Source organism: Glycine soja, chromosome 11 (assembly GCF_004193775.1).
Source record: "Glycine soja cultivar W05 chromosome 11, ASM419377v2, whole genome shotgun sequence".
NCBI lineage: Eukaryota > Viridiplantae > Streptophyta > Magnoliopsida > Fabales > Fabaceae > Glycine > Glycine soja.
In genome coordinates, this window is record NC_041012.1 from 34,639,702 (window position 1) to 34,656,812 (window position 17,111).

The window sequence follows — 17,111 nt, forward strand, 5'->3', positions numbered from 1 at the left end:
TCATACGTTGGATCGCGAAGAAGTCCAACATTCGATGGGAACCTTCTTTGAAGGGATGTGTTTTGAAACCAAAGAAGAAGTACAACATGCTTTGCAACAGTATCATGTGAACAAGTGAGCTAATTACAATACCAAACTGTCAAATCCAACAAAGCTAATTGTCAAATGTGATGACGATGGATGTGCTTGGAGGTGCCGAGTAGCATACATCCATGCTAGTAAGAAATGGGAAATTAGAAAGTTCCATGAACCTCATACATGTTCAAGTCCTGCCATATCATAAAGTTATGTTATATTCTCATTAGTAAAAGTATCCACACGTTGACTGACAATGATCCATCAACTTCAAAGCCAACCTTGACAGCACACGTAAAAAGCACTAAAGGATGCACTATGATGTACAGGAAAGCACGGCAAAACAAAAGTCCAATGAAAACATCTATGGCAACTAGAAAAAATTGTATTACGATTTATCAAGATTGTTGCAAGTTATGTAGACATATCTTCCTGGTATGGTCATAGAGAAGTAAACACTACTAATACCTATCAAACAATGTCAAATATTACCCATCGTCTTTTTACCCATCGTCTTTTTTGGAGTTTTAGACCATATATCGATGGATTTCAATATTACAAGCCTATTGTTCAGATTTATGGAACTCGTTGTACGAAAAGTACAAAGGGACTCTCCTTATGGCAGTTGCACAAGATGAGAACAACAAAATTCTTCCAATAGCCTTCGTCGTTGTCGAGGATGAAACAACAGAAACCTAGTTCTTCTTCCTCAACAATTTAAAAAGGCATGTTACACCACAAAATAGTTTTTCTTTAATTTCAGACAGGTACGATTCAATCAAAAGTGTCTACTCAAGACGGGTGGATGCCAGAGAATTTTGTGCATGTGTTCTGCATTCAACACATTGCACAAAGTTACATGAGGAAATACAAAAATAATGACATAAAAAAACTTATTATTAATATGGGTGAGTGTCAAACTTCTTTCTCTTCGTAGTAAATATCACTTAATTTTGTATTATTCACAATATTGAAATTTTATGTTTTAACTACTGATCATATGTAAGGATGAAACCTACTTTAAACTACTACTATAACAATTTGAGGGAGAAAGCAGATAGTGAATGAGTCATTAATTGGATTAACCAGATTCCATGAGAAAAGGGACTCTAACATGGGATGGAGATCGACGATGGGAACACATGACCACCACCAATCTAGCTGAGTCAATCAACTCAGTTCTCAAGAAAATAAGAAATCTTCCAATAAGAGTGTTGGTAAATCAACTAATCAAAGGTGTAATAACTTATTCAACCAAAGAAGGAAAGAGGTTGCAGCAATGATTAGATTTGACCATGTTTATATAGAAATTCTCAACAACTCTATGGAAGATGCACAAAGAAAGGTCAACTCTCACCATGTTCTTGAGTTCGATCGATGTGATACATGATTCTTAGTGCAAGAGGCAATTAACCCAAGAGAGGTGCAGCCAACTAAAAATTTCATAGTTAGGCTAGATCAAAGGTGATGTGATTGTGGTAAATTCCAAAAAGGTACACATGTTTGTTTGCATGTCATTGCTTCTTGTAAGCATGCTCACCATGAGTATAGGACTTATATAGATCCTTGTATACATTTGAAAGTGTCTCAAATGTATACACAGGATTGTTTGACGAATTACTCAATGAAGTGTATTAGCCATAATGTCACGAACCACCAATCTAGCTCGACCCAAAAATGTTAAGAAATTCTAAAAGTTGTACAGTATCCTTCCACATACATACTGAAATGGATATGAGAGAATTGAGTAAGTAAAAAAAAATGTTCCATGTGTCGCAATTGAGGTCACTCAAAAAACATATGTCCATGTTAAAAATAAATTGAATTGAATTGAATAATACTATTTAATAATTTTGGAGAAAATAAATATGAGATTAACAGGTAGTATCACTCATAGAATCAAACTTTATTTTATATATATAGAGGTAATAGTAGATTTTAAACATCATACTTAAAAATCACCAAAGTTCAGTACTTCACCTCAAATGAAATTTAATCAAATAAATTCCAATTCAACAACACATATTAAATTAATTAGAATAGGTTTAGATGAAGCATTTAAATTAAAGAGCACTAAAACAATTCAGTAATTCCTTTATTCAAACATAACCGAATTAACAATTTTAATAATATATCCAAATCTATTCCTTTGTAGTTGAAAGAAATTTCTATGGTCCCAACAAGCATAGAAAACCATATAGTATTGTCCGATTCATTAGGATGTATATAAACAATCAGTTTTTTTTAGTGCCAAAATAGTTAATATAAAAAAAGATAAGTTATGTTTTTGACCTTTTGATTAATGTAATTTGATATATCTTCCGGATAAAAAAATAAATCATTTCATTATTTTTCATTCTTAATAAAGCTAAGAAAAAAATTTCATTTTTTAATTTCTATTTTACTTCTTTCTTTTCCATAAAGATATTGAATAGAAATTTTAAAAATAAAAAATTTAAATTTAAACATTTAAAATTCTTAAAATTTAAAATTTTTAATCACGTATCATGAAATAAATTCCATGATAGAAAAGCTATCAAAACCCTGATACTAATTTATCCAAAGAATTAATAGCAAGTGCGTCAAATTTTTTTCAGTCAACTTTTAGTTTAAGAAATAATTAAATTTCTTAAAATATATCAAATAATTTAAATTCCTTAAATGAGAAAGATTAGATCATTAAAATAGGTGTTTCTTTTTGCACCTTATATAAATCAACGACATCCCTTTAGTTCTATAAATGGATGCTGGTTGATTTTTTTGACTTGAGGTAGTATCAGGGTTTAGAAAAAGATTCACCAAATATTAATAGTTTCTAATTAATTTTAATCATTAAAAGTGTTTGAAAGAAAATGTTTATAATATATATATATATATATATATATATATATATATATATATTTTGACAACTTCATTTTTTTCTAACTTTTTTTCTACTAAATCATATTGCTTATAATATTATATATATATATATATTTTTATTTTTTTTTCTATTGTCTCTTTCTCTCAAGATGTGAAGTAGCACATATTAAAAAAATAAAAGGCTGATAAGATAACGCGGTGATCACGCTAATCTACGGTTGACAATGGATATGATGGTCGTGTCTTGTTGGAAGTCCTTACACGTGTTTCGCGGACATGTCATGTAGCCGCTTCGCACGTGTTACTGCCGCCACTTACTTCATTCCTTCGTATTCATGTGGTTTTTTCTTTTCACATTTTCTTTCTCTCTTTTCTTCTTTTCTACTTGACTCTCTATCCTCAACTAGTCAATTCCTCTTTCTCTTTCCACAAGGCAACAACAACAACAGGGTTGATGCAATTTTTGTTCCCATAATAATGTCTGGGAGAAGGAGGAGGAAGTTGAAATTGTAAGCTCCTCTTCTGTCTGATCCAAATGTCAATTTCGCATGTTCATCACAGTTTCACCTTTTGTTTTATTCTTTTTTTAATTTACAATTTTTAATTAATTGTAGCAAATGTGTGAAAAAAATTGGTCTTCAGCGCTGGATCAGTCTGTGTTTGTACGGAATTCCAGTTTTTATTTGGTTTCTGTGTTGATTTTGAGTCTGAATTCTCAATTTCTATCAAAATTTGGTTTGTGGCTAAAATGGAGTTAGTTTATGATTGTGAATGCACTAGGGTTTATGGATCGGATCAGAGTCTGATGTTTTATAACTTTGTTGAAAATTGGGTTACTCCAGTGTGAATTGTTGTAATTTGTTGAAAATTGGGTTACTCCAGTTACTGGAGAATTGTATACTGGCTCTTTTCCCTTTTAATGTGAATTGGAGCATTGCACTATAGTTGACTTTAATTTTAAAAAAATGATTAACTCGACTATTTGATTTTTAATTCTTTACTCTTTTATTTATTTAATTAATTAATTCTCAGCCTGACTTGTTGGTATGCTTCAATGAGCCCGTGCCATCAAATTTTAAAGTATTCTTAGTGATGTGGTATTTTTATATTTATATTATGTACCTATCATGATATAAAGATCCAGTTTTATGTTTTACAAACCTTGAGTGGTTGAAAAAAGTGAGATTGGTTATAAAAGCCTGTTCAGGTCACCGAGTTCTAGTCTCTTTGACCTTTGCTGTAGGATATTAAGCACATTCAAGTGAACGTGTTCCACTTATCTTTGTTTCTTTTAACTTGTTAGGTTGAGTGATACAATTACTGACAGCAGAAGAGCTGCAGTGGAGGTGGAAAATGAAAATTTGGAGCTGCAAACTTGGTCTGATCTCCCTACTGAACTCTTAGAATTAATTCTGTCCCGTTTAAGTCTAGATGATAATGTTCGGGCTTCGGTTGTTTGCAAGAGATGGCATTCTGTTGCCACTTCTGTATGTGTGGTAAACCAATCACCGTGGTTAATGTATTTTCCGAAATTTGGTGACTGGTATGAATTCTATGACCCTGTGCACCGCAAAACATATTCCATTGAGTTGCCAGAGTTGAGTGGATCTAGAGTTTGTTACACCAAAGATGGTTGGTTACTTCTATACCGTCCCAGAACTCACCGCGTGTTCTTCTTCAATCCCTTTACTCAGGAGATTATCAAACTACCAAGGTTTGAGATGTCATACCAAATAGTTGCCTTCTCTTGTGCTCCAACGTCATCTGACTGTGTTCTGTTTACTGTTAAGCATGTTAGTCCTACCGTTGTGGCCATCAGCACATGTTACCCCGGGGCAACAGAATGGACCACTGTTAGTTACCAAAACCGCTTGCCCTTTGTCAGTAGCATCTGGAATAAGCTTGTGTTTTGTAATGGACTCTTTTATTGCTTGAGTCTCACAGGTTGGCTAGGGGTGTTTGACTCATCTGAACGCACTTGGAGTGTTCTTTCCGTACCTCCACCCAAGTGCCCAGAGAATTTTTTTGCCAAAAATTGGTGGAAGGGAAAATTCATGACAGAGCACGAGGGAGATATAATAGTAATTTATACATGTTCTAATGAAAATCCCATCATTTTTAAGTTAGATCTGACGTTATTGGAATGGGAAGAGATGACAACACTGGATGGAGTAACTCTTTTTGCTAGTTTCTTGTCTTCTCATGCAAGGACTGACCTCCATGGAATAATGAGAAACAGTGTCTTCTTCTCTAAAGTTCGTTTTTATGGAAAGCGTTGCATATCATTCTCTCTTGATGGCTATAGATACTATCCTCGTAAGCAGTGGCATGACTGGGGAGAACAAGACCCTTTTGAAAACATATGGATTGAACCGCCAAAAGATTTCTCTGGGTTCACATGAAGAATTTTAGTGAAACAAGTAAGCATTCCCAAATCACTAATGTATAGAGCTATTTGTTATGACTTATTTTTTAACTCTTATTATAACTGCTGGATATACGCTTTCGTTGCAAAATAACAAGGCATAGTAAGCTTGTTGCTCTTCTTTATTAAGTAATTATGTATAGTTGAGTTTTTCATCAATGCTATTGATGTTTATATTACTTAATTATCGATTTGTGCTATGTGCAAATTACAAAGTAATCCAAGTTGCTCTCACTAAAATAGTTTTACTACAACAATAGCTATTTAAAAGGACACTTTCTATTGATGTGCCCCATGTGATTGGATGATAGTATAAAAACTAAGAAAGTAAAACAAAGCTAAACTCGTTAAGTATCATCTGATTCTTGAAGGGATTTTTCTAAATGGTTAGTTTTGTTAATACTTTATAGTATAGTTTTAGTCACAAAAATAAATGATTCTTTGCATTTACTGCATGTTTTGACATGCAAATTCATTTAATTGCTATTTAATATTTTTAAAATGGTATGGTATACTGTCAATGTTTTAAAGGTGCTATCTATGGTCATTATTGGCTTTGGAAAAGAGAAAAGGGGTTAGGCCGGTAGAGGTTAGATTTTGTATCATAATTGTCTGCATCTATGTATATTTTATATACATTCATCCAAACAAGTGAGATCACTAGTTTATTGTGACTTTGAAGGATGAAAGGAGTGAATCCACAATTGGATCTTATGTGAACTGTTACGATTAAAGACTTGAATTGCATGTGTGTGTGCATTGGAATTTATGATTTTGAGTTATTTCTTAAAAATCTCTTACAAGTTCATTCATTTGCATTCAGCAATCAGCTTTTATAAAATTTTGACATGATCCGTACAGGTAGTAAGGCTAGCAAACGTTATGGAGTAACTTGCTTAGTAGGGAGGGAGAAAGCATAATGAAAAAGTTAGGGAGTAATTTTTAAGGCATTGTGAATAAGAAATTTGATAATGACAGGGGAAGGTCAAAGACTAAAAGGTTTAATAAATGGTCACGTTCCACCTAGTAAACTTGGCAACCCAACCCAGCCTGCTTCCTTACCCTCCATCTTAAACAGCCAACTTATGATTTTGAGTTTGATTGGTTTTCAATACGTTAGTAAGTGCACCATTTAAACTTTGTTTGACCCTCCTTATTTTTCTGAAGACAGCTCTCATGTAAAAAAATTAAAACATATATCTGAAATCCTGAAAAATTATCTCTCCTACTCAACAAATTTGGTTTGGGACAAACTGTTCCGAACCTTTGATTGATGGGTAAATGTTTATTTAGCTGTTTATCAAAGACGGTTGTGTTCTGTTTGTGAAGTGCCAACCTTGTAAGTTGTGACTAGTAGGTTCCCTGTTGTAACAATTGAACTTGTTGGCTCAACCTGTGGTCGAGCATATAACAGGCAGTGGCATTTTCATACAATTTCCTTACTGCATTTATGTGATTCTTCATCCAGAGCATGACAATTTTCTGTACCACAGTTTCATAGTTCCTATTAATTGTTCCGTTGCGCTGTTGCAGTTCATTAGTGAAGCTCATTTGGAAGCATGCCGAAGGCAGCGTCTTTACTCAATAGCAGGCTACTATTATGTGAAGAATCACATCTGTTGGGGAAAGCTTAGACTTAACCCCGTTGATTATCCAGTCTCTCTGCTGATCTAGAATTTTTAAGATTTTTCCCAACACAATAGTGATGTAGTTTTTATGCAGAATAATTGGAGTTCGTACTAGAATTACCTACAGATTTATTGAGTCGTTTATTTGGGCATATGATCTGTAGATTTATTTATTTTTATGATTGTTATTCATCTTTAACTTTTATTTGGATCGTCAAATAATTCATTTTAGCCGTCTTTAGCAACCGGAAGCTTGTTTTAGTGAATTCTCAAAGAAGCTGTGAGCACCAAGTACATGCTGTCTGTTTTTTGCATTAATAGTCTGGGGTCTGTATCTGCGGATTATTATTTGATTGGGATATGAATTTATTTAACTAAAATATAGGTTAATAAATACATATACTTACGTGAAGAATGAGTGAACATCTTATTAATAGATTTTACAACAAATTAAGAATATAAAACAGAACTCATATATATTAAATTCCTTTTCTTTACTCCTCGTACTACTTGTTTTAAATTTAGTATTTTCAATTTTGGGTACAATACAAGAAATGTTTCCAAAGAAAATAGGTTGATACTTATACGTAGTTTAAGATGCAAGAGGAAGGAAGGTTAGATGTGAATCTGTACATGTAATGTCACATCTTTCATGGGGATTGTGATAGGACTCGGGAGATGATGAGCGTTCTAAAGGATGATCCAAGTGCACTGAAGGAGATAGACTTTACTTTCATCTTCCACAATCAAAACACGACTCTTTTGATAACATTCTTTTTTCGTGGGTGGCTAAAATTCATTCGAAATCATTGATTTAAATGAATCTCGCTTATAATTCAGAAGAAAAAAATTGAATGAGAAATAAGATATATTAAAATCAGTGAACGAATTTTCTAGAAAGAGAGTAGCAGAAAAAGTGTGTTAACATATTGCTGATTCTACAAATATTTAACTAAACCGTTTTCATAAGCACAAGATTAGAAAAGTAGTTCAGATACGGAAGGACACGTGGCGGTGGGAATTGAATCCACAATCCACATGATCGTTTAAAGATTCACGACCATTTCGAATCCCAATGCAAATACCAATGTCACTATCATCAATTTTTCTAAACCCACCCCCACCCTCACCCTCATTCCTCCACTTCCACTCCCTCAACCGCCGCAACCCTTCCTCTCTATCCAAATCCGCGCCAAAACCAACCTCACCCTCCAATTCCTCAAACCCTACCTCTTCTCCCAGCACAAGCCCATCCTCTGCCGCTGGCTCTGCAGCGCCCTCTCCATCTACTCCCTCTCCGTCCTCCTCTCCAAGCTCCCCACAATCGCCACCGTTAGCGCCTCCATCGACGCCGCCCCCTCCTCGTCACGCGCCTCGCCGCCGGCTACGCGCAGCACGCGCTCCTCTGGGAGGCCGCGCTCGGCGCCGTCTACGATCTCCGGCTCCACTTCTTCGAAGGCGTGTCCGCTGGCGACGTGGCGTACCGAATCACCGCCGAAGCCTCCGACCTCGCCGTTACCCTGTACACTCTTCTTAACGTCGGTATCACTGTTTTACAGTTCTCTATATTCCATTATTCCTACTTCCTCTTCTGCTCTCGATTACGTTAATCTTTCATTCCCATCACCACGGTAAAAAAAAAAGTTATCAAACAAAAGTACTATAAATAAATTCTACTCTCGCCAAGGTTGCTAGTTTTTTTTTTTATTCTAATCTTACAAGAGGAAGTGTGTTCTACTAATATATAAACTTCTATGTATATATAAAAAAGAAAAGCAAAAGTAGTGAAACCGATCACACACTATAACGGTTTTATTCTGCTATCAAATAAACCACAAACCTGTATGTTGACTTTTACAAAGTCGCACGTATTAAACTCTAAAATAAAGTACTATAAATATTAGTATTAATTAGAATATTTTTATTATCATTTAATTATAAATTAAAGATTGATAAAAAATTTAACAACTATTTTAAAAACCATATTTTTAATTAATTATTAGCATTAATTTTTTTATACTGACACTGTAAAATATTAACTAATATTAAGAATTTAATTTTAATATATTCTTAATGTTATCTGTCAATAATTAAAAAATCATCTTATATAGAATTATTATTGCAAAAGTTAAAAAAAATTGTATATGTAATATCAATTATTCTATTAAATTAAATTAGTAACAAAACTTGAATACAGGGTGACAATCTTCTTCCACTAAAATTAACATTTTATCTTAAATTATTTTTAATTAATTTAAATATGTTTTTTCATATATATAACATACTTCTTTATCAAATTTCTACCTATTAATTTTTTTATTATTACTTGAACTTTTTAAATTTTACATTTGCAAATTGTGTTAATCTAAGTCAATGATAACGTGATACTTTGATGATAGGTCACATTATCATTCAGTTGGTGATAATGTGACACTATGTTTCTTCGCCATGTTAACAATCAAGACTAATAACATGTATGAAATGTAAAAATTTGGAAAGTCATGGAGAAAAAAAAAGTTGAATATGCAGCAATACAAAAAAGAAGTGTAGTACAAATATAAAAAAACATATTTAAATCTTCTTAAGTTGGTTACTAATATTAATACTAATAATCGTTGAAATAAAATATGAATTTTAATTAAAAAATAATACTAATAATATTTATGGTATTGTGTTTGAATTTAATAAGAGCAAATTATACTGACAAAGCGTGAAGTGTCTTAGATTCGACGAAACCTCAAATTATTCTATGTTCGAGACTATTTGGACTTTGGCTAGGCTCTGTTTGTTTTACTCACCTAGTTAAGTTATATTTCCTCCAATTTTAAATATTAGAAAAAAAAACACCCCATTTTTTTTGTCTCAATTATAAGAAAATTCAACTAACGTTATCTTATTTATTATTATCTCTAAATTATCCTTCATTTAATTGATGTATTAATTATAATGATTCTTTTCAATTTTTGATATCAAGTTTCAATGAAAGATAAACTAGAAAAAAAAAATTTACATGAAATTGTTGCAATTAAATGTGAGTGCGAATCAATTTTTTTTCTTCTTATATCTGAGTGGAGGTATTTCTCTTTCCAGCAAAATGGAGGTCTGGTGAGTTTACACTTTACAGACAGGGAATATAACGCTGTTTCGTCAAGGTTGTTGAATTCTTGTTCGCCCTGTAACATGGCACAGTTAGTACAGGACTTTGTAGTTTGTATAACTCAAGTTACTCAAATTTTCGTATGTCACTTTATTACATTTGATTGCTTCCTTGTAAATGTGCCCTGCATTTTCTGTACCTGACTAGTGGCCTTGCTTGACATTTTGATAACATTGCATTTTATATTGCTTTTATGTAATTACATGTATCTGATTATTAGTTTTTTCTTTCTTTTCTGACAGACTATAGTACCAAGTACTCTGCAGTTGTCGGCAATGATGATGCAGATGTTAGTCTTATACCCTTTCTTTGATTTCAGCCATGGTGAGTCACAATCAGGGGCTTATGCTTGTTTCATTGCTGGTTCAGGGTAATTTGAATTTTGTATCATGTAATTGCAAATTGCAGATTGTTCCTTGCATGGTGCTAGTTTTGCCTTTCTTGGTCAAGAACTTCGCAAGATATCCAAAGAGGCACATGTTAGCATTGCTGCTCTCTCAGCTTATCTAAATGAGTTAACTTGAATTTTCACCAGAAATAATCTTAAAGTGCATGCATTGTTTGCCCAATTTGCTATTCGACCTTGTGTGTCAATGTTATTTGTTGTTTTTGTTTTTCTTAATTAAGGTGCTTCCTGCAATTCTCTTTGTGAAAGCAACAATGAAGAGTCGTGTAAGAATACCAGGTTTAAGAGACTGGCTCTGATGGACTATACTGCAAGGCAGAAGAAAAAGAAGATGAAAGCATTGATTCCTTAGATTATACAAGCTATTTACTTCGGAGTCCTTTCCATACTCCAGAGGTTCATTGGATTGCTATAGCTTGGTTTCATTTGTGACATCGTTGCTTTTCTTGATTCAGCCAATCCAAGTATATATTGTTATCAAGGTTCAGCTTTTGAGGAACTGTCTTTGGTTATCATCAATCTGAAAATAAAGAATCACACAGGATGTAGGGAAAGCTTACAATGAATGCAGGCAGGGAGAACCAGCTGCTGAACGCTTGCTTGCCATGAGCAGGTTCAAAAATAAGGTAAATGCATTACATGTGATCTGAACACATTTAATTTTCTTCTTTTTGTAATGTGTGCTTTTAAATTGCATGGAGAATTTTGTTTGAAATTGACAAAATTCTGATAATAAGAAAATGTAAAATGGTTCTTGAGCACACTTTATCCACTGTTCTGTTTTTAAAAAAATTCAATCGAAGTAATAATTAATATGTTGCACTGCAATAATAGATCATTTTTTTCCTCCAAAGTAGGTGGTTGAAAAACCAGATGCTGCTGATTTGATTTGGACCGTGTTACAGGGGACCTGAAATTCAATCGATGACATGCCACTTGTTTTAAATGGAATGGATTAAATCTTCACATTAGACCTGGAGAGACAGTTGCTATTGTGGGTCCTTCTGGTGGAGGTAAAACAACACTTGTAAAACTGTTGCTTCCTCTTTATGATCCTATATCTGGTGAATCATTCAAAATAAATCTGGGATTGTGATTTGTCAAATGCATTTAATATACCAACTGGTTTTATTTTACAGTCATTGTTGTCTATCATCTTATGCCTATAGGTTGTATACTGATTGATAACCATAACATCCAAAACATTCGGTTGGCAAGTTTGAGAAGACATGTTAGTGTGTTTCTCAAGATATAGTAAGTGATTCATGCCTTTGTATTGTTGCAGAATTTGTACTTCCGTTCATGATGCTCATTACAATTTAAAATGTGGTTGATTTGCCAGCTTGAATGATTCGTACTATTTTTCACAAGCATTTAGTTGCTTTTCACTTTCAAAACTGGTTTAAAACGGTTTAAGATAAACTAGTAATATAAATTCAGGTTATATTGTAACTAGTTTTAACTAGACTTTTTACTGAAGTTTATTTTAAACCAGCTCTTGTCAAGAAGCAGCATGCTTATAAACCATTGGTTTACGATTATGTCTTACCCATAACTACCCCAAGCCCTTACAACTAACTGAAGAGGCAGGGAGAATGAAAAGAATGAGAGACGATTGGAAAATGTTGTTCTAGACAGAAAACCAATTTTAAAATAATTTTAAGAACTGGTTTTAACTCAAAATTAGTTTCTATAAGAACAAGTTTTAAGAAATGTAGGTAGTTGCAAAATATCATGTTTAAAAACTGGTCTATTGCACTTAGATTTCTGGGCTTTTATGTTACCAAACAGTCCTTTATATTTTCTTTTTCCTTCCCTTATATCAATTGTTTGATTTTTCTGCTATATGTTAATTCAGCAACTTCGGTCATTCTTGATTGCTAGCATGAATAGTTTACATCTACTGATATCTTTGATCTTTTGTAGATTTATACGTCATGCAAATTCCTCATGGTTCAACTAATAATGTTTATGATATATATACTCAAGACAAATCCTGCCTAGGTTAGCTTTGCTATTCTTAGCCGGTCTCAAGCCTGGATAAAAGGAGAGGGTTGTGTTAGGCTTTCGACAGCCAACGTAAAACTTTGTCGAATCTCTATGACATGGATCAATTATGTAATAATGTGAATGCTAGGTCGTTGCCCGGAAGCAACGCGTTGTATGGCTAGAGTACAGTGTCAAAAGAGCAAGGGTCGCTGCATCGCCGCCCGGATGTAGTGAAAAGTAAGCAAGGGTTCCCACATTTTCGTGAACGGGTGTGGGTAAAGAAGCTAGTTCATGACAGGAGGATTCGCTTTGGTACATGGAATATAGGCACACTTATTGGAAAATCTATGGAAATAGTGGATGTTATGGTGAGGAGGAAGATCAATTTTATGTGCCTACAAGAAACTAAGTGGACAGGTGAAAAAGCGAAAGAATTAGACAACTCGGGATTTAAGCTGTGGTATACGGGAAAAATCAGATCAAGAAATGGGGTAGGGATTATTGTGGACAAGGAGTGGAAGAAGGATGTCGTAGATGTAAGAAGAGTAGGAGATCGTATCATAGCCTTAAAATTGGTAGTGGGACAGGACACCTTTAATGTTATTAGTGGGTACGCACCTCAGGTTGGGTTAGCAGAACACTTTAAGGTAAAATTTTGGGAGGATCTAGAAAGGGTACTTCAAGATATACCCCAAGGAGAGAAAGTTTTCCTAGGAGGGGATCTCAATGGACATGTAGGTAGCGTGGATAGAGGTTTTGAGGGGGTGCATGGGGGTTTTGGCCTAGGGGAGATGAATGGGGATGGTAAATCCATCTTGGAGTTTTCGGAGGCTTTGGATCTTTCTATAGCCAATACATGGTTTAAGAAAAGAGAGGAACATCTTATCACTTACAAAAGTGGAGGGACATGTTCTCAGATAGATTTCTTCCTTATCAGGAAGTCTGATAGGAAGTATTGCTTGAACTGTAAAGTTATCCCGGGAGAGAGCTTGACTACCCAACATAGAGTTTTGGTTATGGATGTAAGAATTAGAGATAGGGCAAAGAGAAGAAGTCCTATGATAGCACCAAGGATCAAATGGTGGCACTTGAAGGGTGAGAAACAAGGAATCTTCCAACAAAAGATATGGGAGGGATGGTGTGGACAATCACAAGGAAGTGCAAATGATATGTGGAACAAGACGTCCCAAGAGATTATTAAAGTGGCTAAAGAGACGTTGGGTGAATGTAGAGGTTTTGGACCTAGGGGTAAAGAATCGTGGTGGTGGAATGAAAGTGTTCAGAGCAAAGTTAGAGTAAAAAAGGAGTGTTTCAAGGAGTGGTTTAGGTGTAGAAATTCTGAAACTTGGGATAAGTATAAGATAGCTAGAAATGAAACCAAAAAGGCGGTGAGTGAGGCAAGAGCCCAAGCTTTTGACGGACTATACCAAGCTCTAGGAACCAGGGACGGGGAAAGATCTATATATAGGCTTGCTAAGGGTAGAGAGAGGAAGACTAGAGATTTGGATCACGTAAAGTGTGTTAAGGATGAAGAAGGCAAAGTCTTAGTGCATGAAAAAGATATCAAGGAAAGGTGGAAGGTGTATTTCCACAACTTATTTAATGATGGATATGGATATGACTCTAGCAGTCTAGACACAAGAGAAGAGGACCGGAACTATAAGTATTATCGTCGGATTCAAAAACAGGAAGTAAAGGAAGCGTTGAAAAGAATGAGTAACGGTAAGGCGGTGGGGCCAGACAACATACCTATTGAAGTGTGGAAAACTCTTGGAGATAGAGGTCTTGAGTGGCTCACCAAACTCTTTAATGAAACTATGAGGTCAAAACGCATGCCGGAGGAATGGAGGAGAAACACGTTAGTGCCAATCTATAAGAACAAGGGGGATATACAAAATTGTGCAAATTATAGGGGAATCAAGCTCATGAGTCATACCATGAAATTATGGGAAAGAGTGATCGAACAGAGATTAAGAAAGGAGACTCAAGTTACTGAGAATCAATTTGGTTTCATGCCGGGAAGGTCGACCATGGAAGCGATTTATTTATTACGGCGGGTGATGGAGCAATATCGCATGGACCAACAAGACTTGCACTTGATTTTTATTGACCTGGAGAAAGCGTATGATAGAGTGCCTAGAGAGATTTTGTGGAAAGCTCTAGAGAAGAAAGGGGTTAGGGTTGCATATATTCGAGCTATCCAAGATATGTATGATAGGGTATCGACTAGTGTTAGGACACAGGGTGGAGAGTCAGACGATTTTTTCATCACAATTGGTTTGCATCAAGGGTCAACCCTTAGCCCCTACCTTTTTACCTTAATTATGGATGTCCTCACGGAACAAATCCAAGAGATAGCGCCGAGATGCATACTTTTTGCAGATGACATAGTCCTCCTTGGAGAGTCGAGGGAGGAGTTGAATGAGAGGTTGGAAACTTGGAGACGAGCTCTAGAAACACATGGCTTTCGCCTAAGCAGAAGCAAATCGGAGTATATGAAATGTAAGTTCAACAAAAGAAGGAGGGTATCTAACTCAGAGGTGAAAATAGGAGACCATATTATCCCTCAAGTCACACGGTTTAAATATCTTGGGTCTGTAATACAGGATGATGGGGAAATTGAAGGGGATGTGAATCATCGCATTCAAGCAGGATGGATGAAATGGAGAAAAGCATCGGGGGTGTTATGTGATGCAAAGGTACCGATCAAGCTAAAGGGAAAGTTTTATCGGACTGCGGTAAGACCGGTGATTTTGTACGGAACAGAATGTTGGGCGGTCAAGAGCCAACATGAGAATAAAGTAGGTGTAGCGGAGATGAGGATGTTGCGGTGGATGTGTGGTAAGACTCGACAGGATAAAATTAGAAACGGAGCTATTAGAGAGAAGGTTGGAGTAGCGCCTATTGTAGAGAAGATGGTGGAAAATAGACTTAGGTGGTTTGGGCATGTAGAGAGAAGACCGGTAGACTCTGTAATGAGGAGAGTAGACCAGATGGAGAGAAGGCAAACAATTCGAGGCAGAGGAAGACCCAAAAAGACTATAAGAGAGGTTATCAAGAAGGATCTCGAACTTAATGATTTGGATAGAAGTATGATACTTGATAGAACATTATGGCGGAAGTTGATCCATGTAATCGACCCCACCTAGTGGGATAAGGCGTTGTTGTTGTTGTTGTATATATACTCAAGACACTTTTTTCAGGTACAGTTGCTGAAAACATTGGTTATAGGGATCTGACAACAAAGTTTGACATGGACAGGGTGAAGCATGCATCTGAAATTGCTCATGCTGATAAGTTTGGTAAAAACTACCAGAAGGATACAAAATCAATATTGGACCAAGGGGGTCAACTTTAAGTGGAGGTCAGAGGAAAAGGTAAAAATTCAAATCCAAACTTCATTCTGTTCTCCAATAAGCCATGAATGAACAGATTTTGTTTTCCTGTTTAAGGGAGCATTTGGAAGGTATGGTTAATATAAAGACCAAATTTGATGGATTGGATATTCATAATAGTTAATCATTGATCTATGGCTTCTTCATTGACCTATTTGTTCCTTTCTCAAAATTACAGGTTGGCTATTGCAAGGGCTTTCTATCAAAATTCTTCTATGTTAATTCTGGACGAGTGTCCTTGGATAGTAAATCTGAGTTATTAGTGAGACAAACTGTAGAACATTTGATGCAAAATCGCACAGTAACTAGCCTTTTCTGCCCTTGACATGCTACCTTTTCTTTCCTTTATAAGAATTGCATGCAGAAACATAGGTACCAGCTATAAGAATTGCATGGTCTAGCTAAATATTTGGTGTGCCTATGCTGTATGTCTTTTTTTTTTTTTTTGAAGTTTATCTTATTTGTTTCATACATTCAGGTCTCAGTTTAAATCATAGGACCATTGTGTTAGGGTTTAACTTTTGGCTTCCAGTACTATTTTTCCGTTTTGTCTTATTTGCATCTTATTTTGTTTTAGTTTTCAATAAGTTTGTCATTAGATATGCTTCACTTAGACATTAACTACTTTATAGTATATTTTTCTTGGATTTATTGGTTAATCCTTTGCATTCTGTTGGTAATTTATATACATTCTTCTTTCCTATGAAGTATTCTAACATTCTTCCTATGTTCATAGGTGCTTGTGATTTCCTATCGCTTGGAAACAGTTATGATGGCTAAACGAGTATTCCTTTTGGACGATGGGAAGCTAAAAGAGCTGCCTCAATCAACTATGTTGGATGGTCAAAAGGATTCATTGCTATCATCTGGGCTTGTTATTTGAATATTTCCTGCAATTGCATGGGCGATAAGTATATATAGTTTCACTTCCACATAAATGGATTCTATAAGTATTAACATATTTCTGGCAATGGTGATATATTCTTTTATTTCACAACAATGCGTCCTCCTCTTTCTTTTCCCTGTACATTCTTTTATAATCACATTAATTTTTATTGGAGGGTCATTATCACAGTATTTTAATTCATGCTCCCTTCTATTTTTTTTTTATAAAGGCTTCCTTCTACTTTTCATGTGTTATGTTCTCCTTATTTTCAATTTGGTACCATGCCCA

The 17,111-nt window shown here is 34.9% G+C and overlaps 1 protein-coding gene and 1 pseudogene across 1 annotated transcript; both read left to right on the forward strand.

Annotated features, from left to right (window-relative positions):
- Nucleotides 1-3,291: 3,291 nt before the first annotated feature.
- LOC114376894 (F-box/kelch-repeat protein At1g57790-like) lies at nt 3,292-7,267 on the forward strand. The gene is made up of 3 exons (XM_028335205.1): nt 3,292-3,446; nt 4,241-5,357; nt 6,896-7,267. Exons 1-2 carry the CDS (start codon nt 3,415-3,417, stop codon nt 5,337-5,339), a joined length of 1,131 nt encoding a protein of 376 aa, XP_028191006.1. The 5' UTR covers nt 3,292-3,414; the 3' UTR covers nt 5,340-5,357; nt 6,896-7,267.
- A 320-nt stretch (nt 7,268-7,587) lies between these two features.
- Nucleotides 7,588-17,031, forward strand: LOC114373239 (annotated as a pseudogene).
- Nucleotides 17,032-17,111: the final 80 nt, after the last annotated feature.

Coding starts and splice junctions, on each gene's coding strand:
- LOC114376894 (XM_028335205.1), top strand. CDS start 3,415: ATGTCTGGGAGAAGGAGGAGGAAGTTGAAATT. Junction 3,447..4,240: donor AGGAGGAGGAAGTTGAAATT/GTAAGCTCCTCT, acceptor TTAACTTGTTAG/GTTGAGTGATACAATTACTG.